This window comes from Ursus americanus, chromosome 14, assembly GCF_024610735.1.
Source record: "Ursus americanus isolate L20-20 chromosome 14, mUrsAme1.1.p, whole genome shotgun sequence".
Taxonomy (NCBI): domain Eukaryota; kingdom Metazoa; phylum Chordata; class Mammalia; order Carnivora; family Ursidae; genus Ursus; species Ursus americanus.
In genome coordinates this window covers 53752281-53772275 of record NC_142140.1, presented here as the reverse complement: position 1 = coordinate 53772275, position 19995 = coordinate 53752281, and the positions used below count along the sequence as shown (strand labels likewise).

Below are 19995 nucleotides of genomic sequence, written 5' to 3'. Positions count from 1 at the left end.
GAAGCATGGGACTGGAGACCCCAGCCGCAGCACAGACACTCACCATTGACGTAGAGACTGGCTCTGTCCAGGGTGTAGGTGCCCAGCCATGTGACACCGTGGGTCAGCTGACTCAGCTCCTGGTACAGTTCTTCTCTGTTCAGCCTGGGGCCCACGGGGTCAGGATGGTAGGTGCAGATGACGTCCACTCCAGTTGCTGCTCCGGCCTTCTCAGTCCTAGGGTGGTAGGGACATGGGAATAGGTGCGTCCTGAGATGTGGGAGACTTATGTTCAGCTCTCGCCTTCATCTTGCCGCCCCCGGCCCCAGCGTTGGTTTTATGACGTTTTTCTTACTGGGTCTTGTCTGGTTCCTCATATGCATTCTTTTCTGGGACCTTTTCATCATGGATGAGCCAAACATGTAGAGCCAAACAGGTGGAAGCATCCTGGACTTTCCCCTGTCCTTGGTTCCCTAGTCCAAGCCACATCCAGGTCCAGCTCGACATCCCCCAGGTTTCCCCACCTCCTGTCCCATCCTCACATCCAACCCTCCCATCCCCGTATCTACCGGCGCACTACTTAGGATAAAGGATATCACAGCAAGGCTCTGCTGACATCCATGGTGCGCACAGATCTGAGAGATAAGCCACCCCTTGAAATACCTTTGCCGAAGTTCCTTCTGGCTAATGTTCATTCAGTTCGGGCGTCACCTTCTCCAGCCTGTGTCCGCTCTACGCCCTCACAGTGAACTGAAAGTCTATCTTTAGGCTCCTGTGGCCTCCGTGTAGTGCTTTATCATTGTACTAATCCCGTTCCCATTACGGTTTTAAGTCCGTATGGCTGCTGTCCTCTCTATACTGTGGGTACCTCGAGCGAAGGCCCCTGACTGATTCTCTCGGCGCCCTTAGCACCTGTCACAGGGCATGGCCTGAGGTACCTCATTTCATGTCTGCCTAATGAGTCAGTGCTGCCCTTTCTGACTAGGGAGCATGAATGCTCCATGGCTCTGCTTGTCCAAGTAATTTAAGACCTTTATTTGACAGCCACCTCTTTCAGGAAGCCCTCTCTGATACACTCAGCCAGAGTGGATGCCTTCTATCTGAATTCCTGGAAGGCCACAGCCATTTATGATTCTTCTAGTTGCTCTGTTCAGGTCCTGACCTCCAGGTGAACTTGCTTGTGACAGTGCAAGCCTTCATGTTGTAGGGGAGGGACGTCTCACCTGAGCAAGGTCAGTCTGCAGCCAGAGTACAGAGGACCAATCCTGGTGTTCTTCAACAAAGGACCAAGCTGGGGAGGAAGGAGAGAGGTGAGCGGGAGGGGCTGAGGTGACTGGGTGGCTCAAGGACAAGGCAGGCCAGGGAAGGCATGGTCAGGCTCTTACCAGGTGACTCAGGGCCCTCTCAGTGGAGTTGAACTTCAAGGAGCCTGGGCGCCTCATGTCTGGGGTGCAGCGCAGGTTGGTGATGGTGAAGTTGAGGGTGAATGGCACCGGGGTGGGACCCACACCTGCAGCTGGAGGGAGAGAAGGGGAGACCCAGCACAGTCTTAGGCCTGAGCTGTATGTCAGGGGGAAGGGACTGGTGCCGTCTCTCTGTCCGTAGTAGCCAGTGGGTGAAGCCTGAGATAGGTCATCCGGGATCTTCTCCCTCCTCAGCCAGCCAAGGGAGGAGAGGGGGGCTCCACGTTAGATGTATCATGTCAGCTCAAAAGGAAACCTCGATCCTCTCATCCCAGGGTGTCCAAAGGCCGACCTGTCATCGACATTTTGGTGGGAAGAGGAGGGACCAAGACATTCTGTGCTCAGACCTTAGGCCACAAATGCTCGAGCAGTCAAGAAATCCAAACAGTAGTCATTTCCATGACGGAAATGCTCATAGAGAGAGAATAGCGATTAGATCCCACCCATGTGCGGGATATGGGGAAATGCTGCTTTATAGGAGGAGGCCTGAGCAAGAGCCAACCGGCCTGAATCCAAAGGACCAAGAGAAACCAGGAACAGAGCTGAATTCGCGTTACAATAAGAGCAAAGGCCCTGAGGAGGGAAGAAGGTTTGGTCCCTGGAAGAACAGAAATGAGGCTGGTATGCCCAGAGATGAGGGAGCAAGGGAGACAGTGGGACAGGCTGGGGCTGGGTGGGCAGCAGGGTCCCACCCAGAGATTCCCCATCATGCAGAGATTCACCAACCAGAACAGGAGCTGAAGTTTCATGGGACTCAGAGGGTAGACTCCTACCTGTAGAGCTGGAGGTGGGAGGCAGAGACGCAGGGAGTCCCGGAGAGGACGTGGAAGTCAGGGGAGCTGAAGGAATGAAAGAATACAACATGAATATAAATTGTTGGGCCCAATCATGCAGCAGTGAGAGGATGAGAGGACAGGGCTGTTGACAGGAGCTTGCATCGCTAGTGGGTGGTCTGGCGCTGTTCTGGGGCTGAGAACCCGGAGGGTGGTGGGGGGAACAGGCATAGGGACGAAGTGTCCCAGGGGTGCAGGGGTATCTGGGCCCTTGTGACTTACTGCTGGTGGTGGGGATCCAGTACTGATGGTTAAAACCTGCAGAGAGAGCCAGAGAGGAAGAGTAAGCTGGTGGGAGGAGGCTAAGAAAAGGGTGAGGGGTAGGACTTGAAACACACAACACGAACTTTCTCAAGTGCTTTCTCTGAGACTCGTCAAGTCTTTATGAGTTAACTTCCTCGAACTCCCGTGCTCCCCGCTGTGCTGTCCTCGTGGTCATCAACCACAAAGACGATGATGACCAAAATACCCCTCATCTTGCGGGGTTCACTAGGTGCCTGGGACCACATCGACCTCATCAAATGATACCAGCAACAATTTATGGGAGTGTTTCCGGCCTTATTCGTGTTTTTTATGCCAATTAAATATAACTCTGTCCTTGATCTCTGAGTGTATCCTACTACCCCACACTTCAGAGACAGTGTGATCTGGGACGTAGTTCCTGGACTTCCGTAATGTGGAACTGAGATCATGACGGTGAGAGAGTGAGGCAGGCAGACAGACGCGGGAGTGAACCAGAGAGTATAAAGCCGGAGAGTAAGAGGGATGTGGGGAAAAGAGGGTTTGAATACATATGGTTCTGGGTCATGGATTGAATCCTCTCTGATGCTCTGTAAGGAACACAAGTAAAACTCAGACCTATTGCATATTTGGTGGTCTGACCGGGTTTCTGGAAATGAAACTCTTCTTCGAGACTGGACCTAGCGGAGACCGCCCTGTGGTTTACTTATTCTGGATTTACCTCATTTGACCTTTACAATAATCTTGAATGACGTTTTTAAAAAATTCCATTCTAAAAATAGACACTAAAGCCTAGAGGTTGCCTGGCTTGCCCAGGGCCACAGGGTGAGCAAAAAACCAGAACCAGCACTTAAAGGAAGACCCGTAAATCACCCAAAGCCACGCTGTCAGCTACAGCTTAAAGTCATTCTCGAGGACTATTGAAATATAATACAGGTTTTAATCCAGATAGAAAGACAATGTAGACAGTATCAAAGGCAACACTGTGGGGACATAATTAATTGAGCATTAGTTTAAATGGTTGTATTAGAAGCTCCTTGATATGCCTTCCCATCCTGAGATTTGAGGCTTGTTCTAGCCGGGTTAGCCTGCAGGGTAGCCTAGTAGCGAGGGGGTCTCTTCAGGGCCTTAGAGGCAACTTAGGGTTTGAGTCCTGATGCTGCCACTTCTATCAGTCGTCTGATCTTGGGAAAGCAGATTTCCCTCCTCGAGCCTTGCTTGCTCCTCTGTAAAATATACACAATACGTCAGAGTGTTGGGCCGGGTTTGTCAAACATAACACACTCAACGTGCCGGATCACAGGCATCCCTCCATAAATATGAGCCTCGAGTGCAGGTGTTACTGTGGGTTTTGTTGCTAAGAGCATTGCCGAGGAGGGATTTACTGCTAAAAACATTGCTAACGGCTTTAGGTTTGATTCTCAGGTGGGTTGGAGTCCGGATGGCCCCTGGAGGACGAGCAAAGGGCCACGGGCTGTCACGACAAAGAGAAAGAAGCAGATCAGAAAGAAGCCAGATCGCTGGCTGCTGGGGAGGACTGAATGCCAGCAGCCACCGTGGGCTCGCTTTACCCTCTTCCTTCCCTGATGGGTTCAGGCTCCCATTGGGTTTCTGTGAAAGGTCACTGCAATGAAGAAGACGATGCAGGGAGCCTGGATTCCAGACCTTGGAAGCTGTTCTGTGAGCATTCGGTGTGGATGAAAGTGTCGAATCACTATACTGCACACCTGAAACTAATGGAACGCTGTCTGCTAACTAACTGGAATTTTTTAAAAACTTAAATAAAATAAAAACAAATAATAGTAGGACTTGGAGACAAATTAAGTGACCGTGGAATGTTCACCCTGCTGATATTCGAGAGACTCCATTTGTGCAACCAGAGGAATGTAGTGAAGACACACTTACCAGCATTCACAAGAAGAGTTGTAACAAAAAAGGAAGTGACATCGGCAAACAAAACTTCACATGAATGAAATTTTCAGAGATAGTTTACCATACGGAAAGCACACAGGGTAAAATGCTAGAGTCTGATTGAAATTTAGAAAATAATATGACAATTCATCCTGGCATAGAAAAAGGCAAGCTCTGTATTGTAAATAATGTGATAAGAAGGGTCCTAAGAACACTCCCCCCCCAAAACCACTTTCATTCTCAAAGCTTCTAATATTTAAAATGACAGTGTACAAAATAAATATTAGTTTTATAAGAAAGAAAGAAAGAAAGAAAGAAAGAAAGAAAGAAAGAAAGAAAAAGAAAGAAAGAAAGAAAGAGAAAGAAAGAAAAGAGGGAGAGGGAGAAGAAGGAGGAGAAGGAGAAGGAGAAAGGGAGGGAGGGAGGGAGGGAGGGAGAGATGTTGCTCTGTGGCTGTTCTGATGGAAGAGAATTCCCCATGGAAATTCTAGGTTGGCCCAAAACTATAAACACAGGTACTGAGAAACTGCACTGCAAGGAGACCCCAACAGCAATGGAGGTACTCACCATTGACACAGAGACTGTCCCTGTCCAGGGTGTAATGGCCCAGCCGCGTGACACCGTAGGTCTGCTGGCTTAGCTCCCAGTACAGCCGCTCTCTGTCCAGCCTGAAGCCTGTGGGATCTAGGCGGTAGGTGCAGACTGCGTCCATTCTGGTGCTTGTTCCGTCCTGTTCAGCCCTGGGGAAGGAGGGACACGGGAATAGGGGCGTGCAGAGACACTTGAGAGTGGGGCACTCTTGACAACTCCTTCCTTCAATTGTACCCCGTGGTGTTTACGTTAGCGGTCTTCTCCGGGTTTCACCTGCCGTCTCAAACACATCTTTTTCTCTCTCATATGGGGATCCAGACCACCCCACCTTAAGTGCAGTGTTCTCCAGGCCTACTCTGTACCTGGTTTTCTTCTTTTGCTCCCCAATCTTTTTATTAATTGGTTCACGCTCACTGTTTCAACTACCAGCACCCAGCCCAGTCCCTGTCCACTCAAGAAGGTAAGTACAGAGCCCTGCGGGGGCCAGAAGATTGCGGGTGTGGACCTCCCAGGGAGGAAATGAGAATCCTGAGCCCAGGCAGCGTATGGAAGGGAACAGCAAAGGACTGAAGACCTTGGAGGTGAGTGAGTCACTCCTGTGGCCCTGAAGGGAAGACTTTTGTTTCAAGTTGGTGAATCCCAAGGCTGAGGTCAGCTGCTTGGGAGCAACTCTGGGGCAGGCAACCAAGTTTGGAGAAAAACAGAGAAAATGAATTAAGAGGTGATATGGGGCAATGTAGTTCAAAAATACTTTTGTCCTGAATTTAAGCTGAACCTACAGTGATTCACCCAGAACAGGGGCTTTACAGGAAGAAAGATCCCCTCCTTCCCGTGCCTGGGAATTCTTGTTATTATCCACGCTATTTATTTATTTATTTATTTATTTATTTTTATAATAATATTTTTAAATTATATTATGTTAGTCACCATACAGTACATCCCTGGTTTCTGATGTAAACTTCGATGATTCATTACTTGCGTATAACACCCAGTGCACCATGCAATACGTGCCCTCCTTACTACCCATCACCAGCCTATCCCATTCCCCCACCCCCCTCCCCTCTGAAGCCTTAAAGCATGGTTCTCACAGTATGGCTCAGGGACTCCCGGTATTCCTAAACTCTTACAGAGAATCCACCAAGTAAAAATATTTTCATATGCATACCAAGACATTATTTTAACTTTTATTCTCTCAGGAGTATACTGTGAAATGTTTTCCAGAGGCCACAAAGTGAAATATTGTAAAGGATTAAATGCAGAAGCAGATATCCTACTGTTTTCTCCTAAACCAGACTTTAAAAAGATCTGCAAAAAATGTAAATAATGGCTCTCTTCTTATTATGCTTTTTTTTGGTGGGGGGAGGAACTATTGCCATTCATAAAAATTATGTTACTTGTGTTAACATGTAATAGATTTATTACTTTTAATAAATTAATAAATACATATTTGTAACATTTGTTTTAATTTCTAATTCAGTAAATACTGGCAGATACAACCCTCAAGTCCAAAGGCTCACTGGAGTTCTGAGTACTTGTAAGGATGTAAGCTGTTGAGCCCAGCGGCCTTGAGTACTGCTGTATCGCAGTTAAAAGGAGGGACTCAAAAACTGGAAGCTCTGGGTTCCAATCCTAGCTCCTCTCAAGGAACTTGACTACTCTGAGCCCCCGTGTTCTCTTCTGCAATGTGGGATAATAATCATATTGTTGTGAAGATGAAATGAATGGAAACACGTACATCACGTAGCTTTCTGGGCGGCATATTATATGGGCAATACTATCTGATTGATTCGCCCATCTCATGGGGTGATGGGGTAGGTGTGGTGGGTGGAGCTCATTTAGGACGGTTTTGGTCTGTAACACTCCAGGAACCTCTTCTCGTGATGTCATGTGAGTAGAGGACCCACATCTCTAGCAGGATGACCTGCATTGGCTGGATGCAGGACCCCAAGGAGAGGTCCTAGGGTCGTGAAATGAAAGGAAAGGGCTCTGAGCCCACTGACCTCAGAGGACACCAAATGGGCATAGGCAGAGAGGAGAAAACGGGCCATTTCTGTAGAGTTCAGGTCTACTTTGGAGTTTTTAAATTGCAATATATCCTGACCATATTCAACATTTGGTTTATTTTTCCCTTGGGTTCTATGTAACATCCTTTGGGAAGGTCCCTATCTCTTTTCCAGGAATATACTGCAGAACTGCAGTGTCCAGGATTTGTCGCCAATAGGGTACATATGAGCTGGGGCAGGGAGAGTGTCAGGGATTCTGGGGACGCAGTTGGCAAAGATACTACACTGGCTAATACTATGGGATCTTATCGAGTGTTCACGATGGGCCAGGCATTGCAATGAGTGATTAATAACCTCAATAATAAGACACTAGATTATCACTGCTTTATAGATCATGTGATTGAAGAACAGAGAGGTTATGCAACTTGCCCAAGGTCACAGAGCTAGCAAATGGGAGAGCAAGGGTTCAAACCCGGACACTTCGGGTCCACTATGATACGCTGCGTCTTGGCAAAGCCCCAAGGCTGTGGTTGACTGGGATGTGGAGGACCAAAAAGGGAGAGAATTGGGGTTCTGTCGGCGCTTTGGAAGAAGCCTTACCTGAGCAAGGTCAGCCTGCAGCCAGCATAGAGGGAACCGACACTGCTGTTTCTGAACAGAGTCCTGAGCTGGGAACGAATGAGAGGGTGATGAGCTGGAGGGGCCAAGACTCTGGGGTGTGGCAGGCTTGGGACAAGGTGAGCATTGGCAGGGGGCTCTCACCAGGTGCTGCAGGTCTCTCTCAGTGGCATTGAATATCTCAGAGCCCGAGTTTTCCATGTCCTCTGTGTAATGCAGGTTGGTGATGGTGAAGTTGACAGTAAAAGGCGTCAAGAAAGGAACTGCAGCTGTGGAGGTGGGAAGAGTAAATGAGCCCAGTCCTGAGTCAGGCCCGGGCTGGGGGTGGGAGGGAAGGCTCCAAGGACACGCCTGAACTCCAGCGCGGAGCTGGGGTTTAGCCTAGATTGGCCTGCTGTTCAACACCCTCCCACACACGGTGACCAACCATCTCAGTTTTCCCAGGACTATGTGAGTTCCTGGGATGCAGACGTCCAGTTGGAAAGGTGACAGTCTTGGGAAAACCAGGATGAGCTGGTCACCCTCCTCCCACTTCCCCTCGGCTCTTACCATTTCGGCACACGGTCGCACCTGCATCTCTTCATCTTGGGGGAACAGGCCCAGGGAGCACCCCACTAGCAATGACCGATGGGAGTTGGTGGATAAATACCGCAGCTCCCTTACCACCCCCTGCAGAGAGGATGACTCCAAGGTTCATGTTCTACGCATTCTCTCAGGGTCCCTCCAGCCTCCAGAATGGATACATTTCTACTGTTCCAGGCACCTGGGGTTTGGTACTTCATTACTGTTGCCCTAACGAACCAGTACATTGCATAGACTGAGCAACTCTTTCTCTACGTATGTACCCCAAAGGATTGGAAACAGGGACTCAACCAGATACATGCACACCCACATTCATAGCGGCATTACCCACGGTACCCAAAAGGTGGAAACAGCCCGAGTGCCCATCAACAGACGAACAGACAGATGAAATGTGGTCCAGCCATACGATGGAAAGTCATTCATCCATAAACAGGAACGAAGTTCTGATACACACTACAACACGATGACATTGCACTCAGTGAAATAAGCCACACACACACACACACACACACACACACACGCACACACTGTGTGATTCCACGTAGGTGAGATACCTAAAATAGGCAAATTCAAGAAGACGGAAGTGGATGAGAGTTACCAGGGGCTGAGGGAAGTGGGGAAGGAAAACTAGTGGGTACACAGATCCTGTTTGGCGTGGCAAGTGTTGGAGAAAGATAGGATAATATTTATACAACACTGTGACTATAACTGATGGCACTGAATTGTACATTCCGAACGATTGATTTTATAGTGTGTATACATTTTTACCACAGTAAAAAAAGTCATTCTTACTTGTTTCTGAAGTCACACTCAGAGAGGTCAAGGTGGACATCCCAGTTGAGGTCTCAGGGACAAAGGGACTTCCTGCTGATGTACTGGAGGCGCCTGTGGTCTCTGCCGGGATGGGGCCTGAGCCTGTAGCAGCTAAATTAGTGGTCTCAAGAGTTGTGGTTTTCAGGACAGTGGTTGTACTCAGTCCTTCTCTGTGACTGGTTTTAGGTGGTGTTGGGGTCTCTGATGTTATCAAAGTCACAGTGTTCCCCGCCACAGTCTTGGCCAATTCAGGGAGTCCACCTGAGGTGACAGGTGGTGAGGGTTCTGTGCCCCAGGAGGTTAAGGTGTGAGGCTCACCAGTGATTGCAGGGGTACTGACAGGCCCCAGAACACCAGCAGTCAATGTTGGGACACCTGGGCTGGCATCTGATGCAGGGCTGGTGGCCAGTAAGCCTGTGGTTGCCACTAAAATGGGGGAAAGAGTTGACGTGGAAATAGTTGTGCTGATGTGTGTGCCAGGGTGGGTGGAGAGGGAGGCTGTTTCCGCAGGGACACCAAGTGAGACAGTTGGACCTAGATCAGCTCTGCTGGTCTCGGTCACAGGTGTGGTGAGGGATGTTATTTCTGCCGGACCGAGGGAAACAGTCTGAGTTGGAAGAGCTGCACTAGTCTCCGACTCGGGCTGGATGGATGGTGAGGCTATGGTCTCGGGTAAATGAGGAAAAGCAGTGGAGCCAGGAAAACTTGTGCTTGTCTTGGCGCTGGACTGGGTGACCAATGAGGCTGTGGTTGCTGGTTCACCAGGAGAAAGAGTCAGACTTGGAACAGTCATGTTGGCGTCTGTCTCAGAACTAGGGACCTGGGAGGTCACCGTATCTGGTACACCAGGGGAGATGGCTGGAGTTGGAACAACTGAACTGGCTTCCGTCCCAAGACTGGTGGTGACTGAGTGTGTGGTGTCTGGTTCACTTTTGGAAAAAACTGCAGGTGTTGTGGGGACAGTTGGGCTGGTCTCTGCAGAATGGGCGACCGATGAGACTGTTATATCTGGCTTATGTGGGGACTCAGTCTGAGTTGAAACAGCTGAACTGGCTTCTGTCCCAGGATGGGTAACCCACAGGGCTGTGGTCTCCAGTTGATCTGGAGAAACAGTCAGCGTTGTGAAAGTTGTACTGGCTTCTGCCCCAGAACTGGTGACCATTGAGGTCACCAGCTCTGGCACAGTAGAGGAGACAGCTGGAGCTGGAATGGCTGAACTAGTCTGTACCCCGGAATGAGTGACCATCGAGGCTGTGGTCACTGACTCACCAGGAGAAAGATCCAGAGTTGGAATAGTCATATTGGCGTCTGTCTCAGAACTAGGGACCTGGGAGGTCGCCGTATCTGGTACACCAGGGGAGACGGCTGGAGTTGGAACAACTGAACTGGCTTCTGCCCCACGGCTGGTGGCCATTGAGGGTGTGGTATATGATTCACTGTGGAAAACATTGGGGGTTGTCCTGGGAACTGTTGGGCTGGTCTCTGCAGGATGGGTGACCAAAGAGACTACTGTATCTGGCTCCCCAGGGGAAGCAGGCAGAGCTGAAACAGCTGAACGGGCCTCTGTCTCGGAATGGGTGACCCATGAGGCTGTGGTCTCCAGTTGACCTGGAGAAACAGTGAGTGTTGTAAGAGTTGTGCCAGTCTCTGCCCCAGAACTTGTGACCAGTGAGATTTCCACCCCTGATACACCAGGGGAGACAGTCCGAGTTGGAGTGGCTGAAATTGTCTGTGTCCCAGAACTGGTAGGTATCGAATGTGTGGTATCTGATTCACTATGGGAAAAACTGGGGGTTGCTTTGGGAATAGTTGGGCTGGTCTCTGCAGGTTGGGTGACCAATGAGACTGCTGTATCTGGCTCCCCAGGGGAAACAGGCAGAGTCGGAACAGCTGAACTGGCTTCTTTCTCAGAATGGGTGGCCCATGAGGCTGTGGTCTCCAGTTCATGCAGCGAATCAGTCAGCGTTGAAAAAGTTGTATTGGTTTCTGCCTCAGAACTGGTAACCAGTGAGGTCACCAATCCTGGCACACCAGGTGAGATGGTTGAAGCCGAAGGTGAACTGATTTCTGCCCCTGGAGTGGTGGCTGTTGAGAGTGAAATATCTGATTCACTATAGGAGAGATCTGGAGTTGTTCCGGAAACAGGTGTGCTGGTCTTTGTGGAATCGGTGACCCATAAGGCTGTTGTCTCTGAATCATGCGAGGAATCAGTAAGAGTTAGAAAAGTTGCACTGGTCTCTGCCCCAAAACTAGTGACCAGTGAGGTCCCCATCCCTGATACACCAGGGGAGACAGTCGGAGTTGGGATGGAAGAACTGGTCTGGGCTCCAGAATGATTAACCCACGAGACTGTGTTTGCTGGTTTGCCAGGAGAAAGAGTCAGTGGTGAAATAGCCATAGTGACATCTGTCCCAGAACTAGTGGCCTGTGAGGTCACCATATCTGGTACACCAGGGGAGATGGGTGTAGTTGGAACAGCTGAACTGGCTTCTGTCTCAAGGCTGGTGGCTGTTGAGGGTGTGCTGTCTGATTCACTATGGGAAACATTGGGGGTTGTCCTGGGAACTTTGGGGCTGGACATTGCAGGATGGGTGACCAAGGAGACTGTTGTATCTGATTCATGCAGGGATTCAGTCAGAGTCAAAGAGGCTGTACTGGCATCTGTCCCAGAACTAGTGGCCTGTGAGGTCACCATAGCTGGTACACCAGGTGAAACAGTGATTGTTGGAGTGGCTGAGCTGGCTTCTGCCCCAGGAGTGGTAGCCATTGAGAGTGTGGTGTCTAATTCACTTTGGGAAAAATGTAGAGTTATTCTGGAAACAGGTGTGCTGTTCTCTGTGGAGTGAGCCCCTGAGGCTCTTGTATTTGGCTCACCAGGGGAAACAGTCAAAGTTCCAACAGTGGAAATGGCTTCTGTTCCAGCATGGGTGACCCGTGAGGCTGTTGTCTCTGGTTCATGTGGGGAATCAGTCAAAGTTGTAAATATTGTACTGGTCTCTGCCCCAGAACTGGTGACTGGTGAGACTTCCACCCCTATCACACCAGGGGAGACAGCTGGAGTTGGAATGGGTGAACCAGTCTGTGCCCCAGGATGGGTAACCAGGGAGACTGTTGTATCTGGCTCACCAAGAGAAACAGTCAGAGTTTGATCAGCTGGGCTGGTCTCTGCTCCAGAACTAGTATCCCGTGAGGTCACCAGCCCTGGCTCACCAGGGAAGACATCTGGAGTTGGAATGGATGAACTGCTCTGTGCCCCAGGATGGGTGACCCACGAGGCAGTGGTCCCTGGTTTACCTTGGGAATCAGTCAGGGTTGAAATGACCATACTTGTCTCTGCCCCAGGACTAGTTGCCAGTGAAGTCACCATTTCTGGTACACCAGGGAAGACAGTCAGAGTTGGAACAGCTGAACTGACTTCTTCCCCAGAACCGGTAGCTCTAGGGGGTGTGCTATCTGATTCACTGTGGGAACCATGTAGGGTTTCCCTGGACACGGTTGAGCTGGTTTCTGCAGGATGAGTGACCCATGAGGTTGCGGTCTCTGGCTCACCAACGGAAACAGTCAGAGTTGGAACAGCTGGACTGTTCCTTGCCTCAGAACTAGGGACCAGTGAGGGTGAGGTTTCCGACCCTCTGTTGAAAACAGATGAGGTTGTCCTGGGAAGCTCTGTGCTGATCTCTGCTCCAGGTCTGGTGGCCAATGAAGCTGTCATCTCTAGAACATCAGGGGAAACATCTGGGGTTGTAATGATGGTTCCTCTTGTGCTTGTGCTGGCCGTTTTACCTGATGTCCCGAGGAGAGTCAGCATTCTGGAAGTGGGAGTAGAGACCGTAGTGGTCAAAGTTGCTGTAGAGGTGGTCTTCAGAGCTGTGATCTCTGCTCTTTCCGTCCACTCTGTTGGTGGTCCTGTGAATTGAGGGATGGACACACAGTTTGGACAAAATGATTGCCACTTACCGGACTGGCAATAGCTTATTTTTTTCTCCACATGAGGAAAGGGAGAGAAATGTCTCTGCCTGAGATATGCCTGCCATGCTTCTGGAATGGGGAAAGGAATCGTCCTTGACATTCCTGCACCTTCCCCTTCTCATACTGTGCCGTAACTCCGTGAATTCTTACCCACTCCCTGTTCCCAAATGTTGTCTGTGCTGTTCAGCCCCTAAGCCTTGGTTCAAGCTGTTTTCTCTGTCTGCCTTGTCCATCTTTCATCAGATTCCTTACATTCTGCCCTTCTTCAAACCCCAACGCAAATCAACTTTTACGAAGCCACGTCAGAATTCATCTCTCCCTTCTCAATATTTCCTTATCCTACTGTCTGAATCTGCGCCATAGCGCCCCTCGCAGTCTGCCTGGTAACGGCTCTTAATCGCCAGAAGACTGCTTGGCGTAGTAGGTGCCCACAAATATTTATTCAGTGAGTGATGAGTGAATGAATGAATGGCTGCGCAGATGGATGTAGGCAGGGACAGGTCTCCTCTGCCCGGAGATCATGTGTCACTGTGCTTAAGAGCTTGGGCTCTGGGGGTGCCTGGGTGGCTCAGTGAAGTGACTCCCAACAGCTCAGGTCATGATCCCAGGGTCCTGGGATGGAGCCCCATGATGGGCTCCCTGTTCAGCTGGGAGCCTGCTTTTCCCTCTCCCTCTGCCTGCCACTCCCCCTGCTTGTGCTCTCTTTCTCTCTCTCTCTCTCTCTTTCTGTCAAATAAAGAAATAAAATCTTTGGGGCACCTGGGTGGCTCAGTTGGTTAAGTGACCGACTTCAGCTCAGGTCAGGATCCTGGAGTCCCAGGATCGAGTCCCACATCGGACTCCCTGCTCAGCAGAGAGTCTGCTTCTCCCTCTGACCCTCCCCCCCTCATGCTCTCTCTCTCTCTCTCTCTCATTCTCTCGCTCTCAAATAAATAAATAAATAAATAAATAAATAAATAAATAAATCTTTTTAAAAAATAAAATCTTTAAAAAAAAAGAGCTTGGTCTCTAGAAGAAGAGAGTTCTGCACTTAGATTCTGGCCCCTCCGCTAACTGGGTGTGTTACCGAACCTGCCAGATTTCCGTATTTTCACCTGTGAAGGAGGTGTAGTACAGTGGCCATCTCAGAATGCTGATAAACATGCACAAAGCCCGGGGCCTCTGGGCTCGCAATACGACCACTGCTACTTTGAGTACTACCGGCTGTTACTACCATTGCTACTGTCCCTGGTCCTACCTACCATCACCGCTCTTACTGCTACTCTTACTTAGGCTGTGACCGCTACCACTGCTAACACCTACCGTTCCTGCTGTTCCTGCTATCACCACCTATATCGTTGTTCGTACTACTGTTACTGCTGCTACTTGTACCTATCGCTGGAGTTATTACTACTGTTTCTACCGCTACTGCTGCTACTACTTTTTCTATTTCCACGATAAAATAGTGTTCGCTGAGCTGGGTTTGCCAGGAACCACGCCGGACCAGTCCTGACGCTGGCCAAGGTGACTGGAATGCAGACTCTGAAGACGAGTAAAGTTGCACTGGCTGACACAGCAGCTACTGACCAGAGCTTCAAAACATGGTACCCTTTAAAATATATTTTTAGAGGCACCTGGGTGGCACAGCAGTTAAGCGTCTGCCTTCGGCTCAGGGCGTGATCCTGGCGTTATGGGATCGAGCCCCACATCAGGCTCCTCCACGGGAGCCTGCTTCTTCCTCTCCCACTCCCCCTGCTTGTGTTCCCTCTCTTGCTGGCTGTCTCTCTCTCTGTCGAATAAATAAATAAGTAATCTTTTAAAAAAATAAAAGAATAAAAAAAAATTAATAAAATATATTTTGAAAAAATGGTCCCCAAGAAGGAGGGAGAATGACCAGGAGGCTTCTCTCTAAAGACCACAGAGCCCACCGGCACTTGATCCAGGGATAAAATAAAGGGGATTTAGACTCTGATGGGGGAGCGATGTCCCTCTTTTGCCAAGCCCATCCAAAATGCCCACATTTCTGAGAGCGGACCTGCTGAAGTGCTTTACATGTATCTGGCGATGAGGAGGGGGAGGGGGAGGAGGAGGAGAGGGACATCAGCAAGCACCTGGCACGCTTTCTCTCTGATCGTCACCAGAACATGGAATGTACATCACATTATTCCTGTGGTTTCATAGAAGAGAAAGACGGAAACTCCGCGATCATCTGCCCAGGTCACACAGCTACTGACGGCCAGGGAGGGAATCTGAACAGCCTTCCGCCTACTGCTCAACCCACGCTCCCCAGCACCGTGTATAGCATCCCCTGACTGAATTTCAGGATGTGTGGGGCCTGGGTGAAAAGAGAAGCATGTATGGGGCGCCGGGGTGACACAGTGGTTGGGCGTCTGCCTTCGGCTCAGGGCGTGATCCCGGCGTTATGGGGTCGAGCCCCACATCAGGCTCCTCCGCTATGAGCCTGTTTCTTCCTCTCCCACTCCCTCTGCTTGTGTTCCCTCTCTCGCTGGCTGTCTCTATCTCTGTCAAATAAATAAATAAAATCTTTAAAAAAAAAAAAGAAAAGAAAAAAGAAGCATGTAAGGAGAAAATGTCCATCTGGAAAGAAGGTTAAACCAAAGTTTCCTAGTTCAGGTCCTCCAGCCGGGGTGATTTTGCTCCCGGCGCGGTTCCTTGGCAATGTTGGGAGACGTTTTTGTTCATGTGCACGTGCGGGGTGCCCCTGGCATCTAGCGAGTAGAGGCAAGGGTGCTGCTAGACGCTGGACAGCGCACAGGACAGCCCACAAGTAACTATCTGCCCGATAGGGCTGAGGCTGAGAAACCCCGCTCTGTGTGGAAAGGAGTCTATGAATACTGTTCGCTATTTCTATAAGCTTTGCCATCTAAACACTGGTTGCCACCTGAAACCCAGTGATTCATTTCCTGGAGAACTGAGGTACCCAATCCTGTCAATGCCCTACTTATACCCCATAGAGTAACCCCAACGGGGTCCTGATGCAGCCCCTGTGACTCCACGCCTGAGGGCTTTCACTTAGCCTGTGGCAGGGGCAGGGGGTAGGCTGGGAGTGTTGAGGGTTTTTACTCCAGGATCAAGCATCCTACAGCCAGTGATAGAACAGAGCTGGATAACAAGTGCCCCATCTACTTCCCTCCTCAGATAGGACAACACTGAAGTGTTCTTTTTAAAAAAATTTTAAAAAGATTTTATTTATGTGAGAGAAAGAGAGAGCACAGAAGGAGAGAGACAGGGAGAAGCAGACTCCCCACTGAGCAGAGAGCCCAATGTGAGGCACGATCCCAAGACCTTGAGATCATGACCTGAGCCAAATACAGATGCTTAACCCACTGAGACACCCAGGCGTCCAGCACTGAGGTGCTCTGTGCTGTCTCCCAGAGCTTCCCAATGGGACTGACACTGTTGCCCACATCTGTGGCCTGCTCGTGAATGCCATTTGCATTGACTTCCTTTCCTTGTCTTCTCCAGTGCTTCCTGGGACCATCCCCCACCTGAGACAAACCATTTGCCCCCTAACCTTAAGTCTGCTTCTGGGGAATCCAACCAAAGATGGCCGGTCACAGGATAAGACTAATCATCTGATTGTGGAGTAGGGGTAATTCTGTCTAAAGCCTGCATCTTGCAGAAAGCCTCCAAAGTGTATAATAGTCTGGGCTCCAAAAATCTGGAAATAAATTAACGGGTATGGGGAGCTTTACCTTTTAACCCCACAGTGAGGAGAACCCCTTGCCATAAACACCTGCACCTCTTAGACTCTCAGGCAGGACAATCACACTGAAAAATGTTAGCAGGTGCCTTTTAGGGGGAAAGATTATTGCAGTCAAGTAATTGTGTAAAACTCTAGGTTGATGGGGGCGCCTGGGTGGTACAACGGTTAGGCGTCTGCCTTCGGCTCAGGGCGTGATCCCGGCGTTATGGGATCGAGCCCCACATCAGGCTCCTCCGCTGTGAGCCTGCTTCTTCTTTTCCCACTCCCCTGCTGTGTTCCCTCTCTCGCTGGCTGTCTCTATCTCTGTCGAATAATAAATAAAATCTTAAAAAAAAACACTCTAGGTTGAATAAAGCTAAACAAATTTCTTCACAATAGGATTTCTCAGAGTCTTTAATATGCTTATGCATGTTATGGTTCTTCAGGAAGGAACAACATCTTTGCCAAACTTTTCTTCTTTTTTTTGGCCTCAAAATTCTTTGTCGTTTTGTCAAAGGGTATCCAAGCATCACCAAGCTTTAGGAGGTCTCCTCAATGTTGTTTTCTGCCTGTGTCTCCAGTATCATTTCCTACCACCCCATCCTTTACTTCATACATTAGCAAAGGCGAATTATTTGTATCTCCCAAATGTTTCCAGCTTTACCCCTCTCTGTGCCTTTGCATGTGGCTGTCCTCTCTATCCAGAATGTCTTCAGCAACTCCCTTTGTCTTTCTGGTAAATCCCTAGTCATCCTTTCAAACCCAATTCAAATATTATCTTGCTCATTAAGCTTTCCTTCTATAGTTCAAATATATCTTCTTGCATATGTTTAAAGTTGCATCATAGTTATTCTGTTCCTTTGTTGCTTCCCTGCTGGTCTGAGAGCTTCACGGATACAGTGCCCAAGTATTTTCATCCGTGCATCCTCCGCTTAAAGCAGTCTCTAACACAGAGAAAGCGATTAATAAGCATTTTCAGAGTTAAGTTAAACTGGGTCATGTTTGTGGAACTGACATACCCAACCGTGAACTAAATTCACTACGCATGTTATGAGGAAAAGAAAAGTGGTAACATCCACCTGGTAACCATTAGACAAAGATCCGGCGAAGACAGGGAAGCCCATGGCCACCCCACATTATTCTTTCTCTAAAGAAACAAACATTTCATCTCTCCGGAGGAGGAAATAAGGCCACAAGTGAGATTACTGGGAAGTAAGCAAGTACTGAACCTACCTCTAGGACTAGAAGATGATGTGGGTGCCACGGGGACATGGACTGGTCCTGTGGTTCCTCCATGGGCTGCTTCATTGGGTATCTTCGTGATGCGCTCCACGATGCCATCCGTCCCTGCAGGTGAGGGTGGAGAAGAAACCTGGGTTAATTCATCTCACCCAGGAGAGCACTGTCTAAGTGGATTCACTTAATTGACTATACAACTCAATTCTTTTCGAGTCCATCTGTATGGACTTGAGCCAGGGCTATGTGCCACGAATGGCCACCCCTGTCCATTGACCCGCTCGTCTACTTGTGGATCTGTCCATCTTTCCTTCCATACGTCCCTGTATCTACCCATCCATCCTTCCTTCTTCCTTCCTTTCTCTACATCTGTCCTCCCTTCCACACATTTACCCTCTCTTCTTTCATTTCTCTGTCTTTCCATTCTTTCTTTCATCCCTCCATCCATCCAACCACACATCTACCTTCTTACTGTCCTGCTCATTGCTTGCGTACCGAACACCCATGACTCAACTACTGAGCCACATTTTAAGACGTGGGTCAATTCCTATCAATGTGTCTAATTTTATTGTGAATCGAGAGGTAACCAAGTCATCTTCCTATAGATATTGGCTCGCAAAGCAGGTGCTAAACTAGTTAGAGGACTTCTTTGCACTTGTCTCCCAAACAAAAGTTGGGGGCAAATTCAACTTTTCAGAGGAATGGAATCCCCAAGAGTTTCCCTTCCTCGTCTGTGGATCTCTTGGAAGTGGTGTGCCTGCTCCTAGGCCCCCAGTCCTTCCCACATCCCATAGGTACTTTGTTCCATCATTTTTCTTTGCTCACCTTTTTCTTCCTCTTTTCCCTTGCTTTTGACTCGGTCCTCAATGTAAAAACACACTCAATTCAAAGGGGGCTATCTCCCCTATATCTATGTGTAATTAAGCTATTGTTCTAGTTCTTTGCAAATTACTCACACGCCCTTCATTAGAGTCCCTGAGGGCCCACAGGTTGTCAAAGGACTCACCCCACTTCAATTTGACTATTGGTAGCATTTGGCAGAACTGACCATTTTCCTTCCTAAAACTCTCCCCTCCTACAGCTTCTGTGATGCCAGAATCTCTTGCTTTTTCTCCTCCCTCTCTGACCACTCCTACTTAGACTAATAACTAAGAGCATAGATTCCTAGCGCCACATAGTCTGAATTCTTACCACTTATTAGCTTTATGATCTTGAGTAAATTATTTAACCCTCTGTGTCTCAGTTTATTAATCTATAAAATGGGCTTGTAATCATCCTTTCTTCAAACTGTATTTCAGTGAGGATTCCCGTAACTTAATAGAACAGTGCTTGACAGAGAATAGATGCCCTAGGAAAAGTCTGTTGTCATTAGCATTATCATCGACAGAATCTCAGTAATATTAAAACATCTATCATGGTACTGGAATCATCTGCTTGCTTATTTATCTTTGTTTCCACAATGCCTAGTCCAATGCCTAGAACTGAGGATAGATAAACAAAAGTTTGCTAAAAGAATTTCTGTGCAGTAATAAACTCTAATAACTCCTTTATGCCTCTCAGGAAAAGAGTCATTTCCTATGAGCCACTAATAATGGGAGTAGAGGAGCTGTGGGACCTTACTTGTCAACTGTGTTGAGTGTAGAGGAAGTTGGAAAGCACTTGTCACTGTTTCCAGCTGAGTATGCTCTGTCGTTCTGGTATCTGTAACGGATGATAAAGATGTCCTGACTGGCTCAGTCTTCGTCCCCAAAGTACTGACCACAACCAAGGGTTCTTCAGCAGTGCTCCGCTCTGCCCCGGTGTTGGTGCCCACCACAGGCTGGGTAACCAGTGAGGAAGGAATCCCAGGGGGTGCTGGACTGGTTGAAGAGTAAGCAGTAGTGAAGGTCGAAGAGGAGGATGGTACTGAAGCTGATGGAGGTAGGCTCTCCGCAATGGTGGACACACCATCTCCAGGGCCTGGTTCTGTCCTCAAAAAGGGACTGGCTGAGAAGGTGGCTGAGCTGGCATCTGGAAGCCCAGATGTAACTGTGGACAGAGAAAGAACCAGGGGGTCAGCTGAGATGGTCTCG

General features: G+C 48.9%; 1 protein-coding gene across 1 annotated transcript in view; it reads right to left on the bottom strand.

Moving 5' to 3' along the window:
* Nucleotides 1-19995, bottom strand: part of MUC16 (mucin 16, cell surface associated) — a 117875-nt gene that overhangs the window by 61315 nt on the left and 36565 nt on the right. The window contains exons 5-15 of the mRNA XM_087867739.1: nucleotides 19544-19951; nucleotides 17921-18034; nucleotides 9013-12939; nucleotides 7783-7907; nucleotides 7621-7688; nucleotides 4994-5166; nucleotides 2498-2533; nucleotides 2216-2281; nucleotides 1365-1495; nucleotides 1203-1270; nucleotides 44-216 (exon numbers count right to left, since the gene is read on the bottom strand). Coding sequence (XP_087723865.1) covers nucleotides 44-216; nucleotides 1203-1270; nucleotides 1365-1495; nucleotides 2216-2281; nucleotides 2498-2533; nucleotides 4994-5166; nucleotides 7621-7688; nucleotides 7783-7907; nucleotides 9013-12939; nucleotides 17921-18034; nucleotides 19544-19951 — 5289 coding nt within the window. The remainder of the gene's footprint in view (nucleotides 1-43; nucleotides 217-1202; nucleotides 1271-1364; nucleotides 1496-2215; nucleotides 2282-2497; nucleotides 2534-4993; nucleotides 5167-7620; nucleotides 7689-7782; nucleotides 7908-9012; nucleotides 12940-17920; nucleotides 18035-19543; nucleotides 19952-19995) is intronic.